The 4355-nt window shown below is 36.6% G+C and overlaps 1 protein-coding gene across 2 annotated transcripts in view; it reads left to right on the forward strand.

The window, feature by feature from the left end:
* LOC135216301 (uncharacterized) overlaps positions 1–4060 on the forward strand; it is a 4709-nt gene extending 649 nt beyond the window's left edge. Inside the window, exons 2-6 of one of the 2 annotated variants that reach the window (XM_064251473.1) lie at positions 1065–1173; positions 1294–1360; positions 2010–2095; positions 2337–2807; positions 3002–4060. In XM_064251473.1, the coding sequence (XP_064107543.1) occupies positions 1066–1173; positions 1294–1360; positions 2010–2095; positions 2337–2807; positions 3002–3778 (1509 nt within the window). In that variant the 5' untranslated portion in view covers position 1065 and the 3' untranslated portion in view covers positions 3779–4060. Of the gene's footprint in view, positions 1–987; positions 1174–1293; positions 1361–2009; positions 2096–2336; positions 2808–3001 lie in introns of both variants that reach the window. The other variant, XM_064251474.1, reaches the window with a different exon arrangement.
* Positions 4061–4355: the final 295 nt, after the last annotated feature.

The raw sequence follows: 4355 nt of genomic DNA on the forward strand, positions 1-4355 counted from the left end.
TGCTTTTGTTTTAGTGGCCTTTGTTTTCGGCTATATTCCAAAAATATACGTTACAATGTTCCAAAAATATACGTTAATTTAAGACTAAACATTAAAAATTTATTTAATAAAGAACAACCCATCTCCATTAATTTACTTTATTTTGTTACCGACTGATTGAATGCTGCCACTCGCTTTCAACACTTTGAATCCATCATTAGTACTTGCTGATATTCTCCTTTGTTACGCAGTCAAAATGTCGCAGTTTCTCAGATTCCTCTACGGTTCGGGGTCGTGCTATTAAAGCACATTATCTCCTTTTGAAATGCATTTTGTTGTTCCATTATTACCCGCACCGGTACCACACAGATTCGACCAGACAAAACTTTCATTTCTTCGTCGTTATTTATAGTTCAGAGTAGTATGTTAAAGATGCCCCATCGTAACATTGCTTTACATCGTATGATATAATTTTTAAGAATTCCAGGTTCACGCTTTAGGCATGACCCTCCCACTTGTACCAACAATCACATTTTATTTATTTTTGATAAGGGGATTGACTATATCAACAGTTGGAAAACCATTTAAGGTTAGTCGTAACCTCCATTTCTGTGAGATAAACAAATGGGATATGACTTCTTTCCTTTCTATTAGCTATATTGAATTATAATCTGCTATGTTTTTTCACAAATACTTGATGCAACCATTCCTAGTCTTGTTGATTGACTTGAACCAGAACAAAAATGTCCACTATTAGTGCTGTGACCTGAGAATTTGAGGAATCGTAGCTACACAAATAAACAGTTTGTTCCTTATTAGTTTTTGATCCCTTGCGTATCCTAACTAGCAAACGGGATTGTATTTTTGTGTTGTGGTGCACAGAGTGAATATGGCAAGAATAACGTGGGACAGGTTTTGTTGGTTATTTTTTAAACTATTTTTTTTTTTTTTTTTTTTTTAAATGGTCTGAACTTAAGTTTAATCTAAAGTGGATTTTTCTCTATGTAGGTAGAAGGAATGAACCATATGTAGGCAGAAGGAATGAACTAGCACTTAACATAAGGTATCGATATTTTTCTCTTAAGGATGGGTTTTTCTGGCAAGAGCAAAAACCGAAATTGGTTCCGGTGTAGCCATACCCCTGAGAATGGTCCACCCACTGTTCCCTTGATAACCGTGGGTATAATTGGGCTTGTAAGTATCGAAGTTATGTTGAAGATATGTTTTTAAGATACGGATACATACTGAAGATTTAATAACCTAATGTTCTGTATTTTGGGTAGAATTAGTAATAACTTTTATCTCAACTTTCAGACCTGCTACATAACAGCAATGTTCTTTAGTCTTAAGAATGGCTTCAGAATTGCAGATGTGGGAGATCGTAAGCATATCTTTTTAACTGGTGTAATTTAAAGTAAAATATTGCTAAGGCTGATAAATTTAACTTAATCCGCATTTAAAGTATATGATCAATGGTTATTAATATTTGTTTTTTAGAAACCTTTTTTAGTACTTTGGGTAAGTACCTGCCTTTATTTTGAATCCAACCTACGTATACTATAAAGGCATTGGAAAACTCCTTTAATTTGAAATAACAGAGTTTTTGGGAGACTCTCATTACTTTTTTAATCGAGAAGTCACTTGAAGTGACTAATGATGAGAAATCAAACTAAAGACTCCGGAAATTTATTAGGCAATAAAGATAATTAAATAAATCTTAAAATTTAATTTTACTCTGGTTTGTATACCCAAGTACAAGAATTGGTTTTTAACGAATGATTGCATCAGTAGAAAGAAAGATTTTCATGAGTGAATGCAATAATCCCCTAATTTTCTAATTTTAATCTAAAACCCCTATTGTCAGTGTTTTGTATAACTGGGTAAAGTGTAAATTACTGTTACGATCCATAATCCTCTTCAAATACTTTAACATTAAGCATCTCGTGTCACATGTTCATCGTGGTGCATTCACATTTTCAATAAAATTTGATTTTAAACTTAATCTTTAAGACTATTTTTTTTCTTGTCAGATTTGGCTGCATATGGAACTGTGGTGCTGTTGCTTGTTGATTTCGCCTACATTTTCTACACCTTGAAAATTATATTCTGCATTAAGGTTCGTATTTTCCATACACTGTTTTATGGAAAATGTTTACGATATTGGAACTATCTCATTTTATGATTTTTGTATGCCGAGGTGATATTAGATCTGTGAAGAAATATTAGGTTATATCTTAATTTGGTGATGCGTAATTCATAGTGGTTCTGAATTTGGTGACCATTGAATTGGCTAGCTATACGTAAGCTTCTATTTTCTAGAGACAATAGTATTTGCCTTTCGTGTTTTTCTTTTTCAGAGTAACACTTTCCCCACATGGCCGGAAGTCAGAGACCTTCGTGACACGATCATGCGCCTGTCCTCTAGCTTCATCGTTGGAGTGAGTCTCATTTTGGTAGCATATGATTGGTTCACGGAATTCGGCCACATAAAAGAAACTGGTGTTTCGATACTTGAAATGACTGAGGGCGCTTTAAGAAATCTTACAGACTTGGTTACAAGCAACAGTACTCTGGATGAAAACTCTGACAAGTTTCGACTAGACCAATTCAGGCCCGCTGACGGTATAACCATCCCAGTATCTTCGTCTAACGCAACTATAGAGGGTGAAGCATTGTCCAACAAAACACTAAATGAATATATGAATAGCAAGGAGGATCATAGATCTTATACGAGGGATAACCCTCCCTTTGTCAGTTTGTTCTTCTCGAGCTTCTCGTTTTGCATAGCTGGAGCTACGATCATCATTGCTGCAATTTTTGAGAAAAGGGTAAGAATCTGTTCTTTGGATACCTCTTAAATTTTGATTTTCTTTGGTTGCCTGTATCTGTCTGAATTTGTAATGGTAAGTTTTTGTAGAAACTGCTTTTCTGAATGTTTAGCCGGTTACATTAAATTGGTATAGAGGTATTTTGATAATTTTCCTGGACTTGAATAATTCATTATTTTTCTTGTCATTCGCAGAGTGCTGACGCATTAGAGATGGTGAAGTTATGCCTTTCTGATTACCCATTTTCTGAGGAAACCGAACTATTGCTCCCTGCGAGCTCCAGACGCTGGGTACCTTCTCGTGGAGTTAGAGTTAAAGATAATTCCACTGCCACTTGTGGACACGGGCCACGCTCTCGTCATTACTTTGAGACAACTGAGGCTGCAGGAGTAATGTCTGAAGATGAATCAAACATGGCTTCAACTTCATCCCCCAGGCTATGCTACCAAGAACAAGCACAATTTTCACCATATGACAGTGAAGGAAATTCTGCAGTTGCCAGGAGAGTGCGTTTTTGTGAACAATCAGGACCCACGAATCTCTACCCTTATTACGGTTCTGGAACTAGACATTACTGGTGTTCAGTTTGTAACTCTACATTAGCCCCTTCTTCTCCAAAATTAGAGAATAGTGCCACAAAAGTAACTCGAAAAAGCTCGGGCATTGATCTAGAGGAAAATGGAATAGGAATCGGCCAGGCTATATCAAATGCAAAGGCCAGCAGGGAGAGTTTTCCTGTTGATGTCGTCGTTCACGCTGAAGGGTCGCGGCCACCAGTCTGTCAAAAACCAGCAGCGGAACTTTGTTTGGAACCTGCTGCTACAGGCACAGCAAAGATGGTAAGACCACAAGGAACACTGCCACGGAATGACTTGGTATTTCAGGCATCGCACCAACATAGAGCAACTGAGCTTTTCCAGTCGGCAGACCCTGTACATAAAGGAGATTTTATTGAAATGACTGAAATCTAAATTTGAAACTTTTAAAAGGCAGTTAACGTCCGAAGTAAAACTAGAGTTCCAAAAGGAAGATTGTATTTTTAGCTTGACGGAATAGCTTGTTGCAGCAGAGGTCTTTTAACCTAGTATAAACTTTTGAAAGTGTGTTTTTGCTAAACAGAACGTAAGTTTGATATTGACACTACCTGTATCGGTAGAACATTTGGGTTTAATTTGTAAGTTTAGTCTTATTATATGAGCAGCTGCTGATGAAAGTTTTAATATGATGCTAACAAAGAAATTTCTTTTTATTCACTTTGTGATTTGTATCTTCCCTTGGTTAAACAAGATTCAGGATGGATAACCGGTAGTTATTGATTTCCATGGTCAAAACTCTTCCCTTAGGAGGTGAGGATGACTGTTGAGGCGTCCATATTAGAGAAACCACTTAATCAGCACAAGCACTTCTGATATGGAAGTGCATACTTAATGCACATTTTCAAAGTTTATTTGAAGTTGAGGGGGGGTGGGGGGGGGGGGGGGGGGCAAGGAAAATTTTGAGAATGCTAAAAAAAAAAAACACTTTACGTGGAATTTTTTTTAATCGAAG

Source organism: Macrobrachium nipponense, chromosome 6 (genome assembly GCF_015104395.2).
Source record: "Macrobrachium nipponense isolate FS-2020 chromosome 6, ASM1510439v2, whole genome shotgun sequence".
NCBI classification, from domain to species: Eukaryota; Metazoa; Arthropoda; class Malacostraca; order Decapoda; family Palaemonidae; genus Macrobrachium; species Macrobrachium nipponense.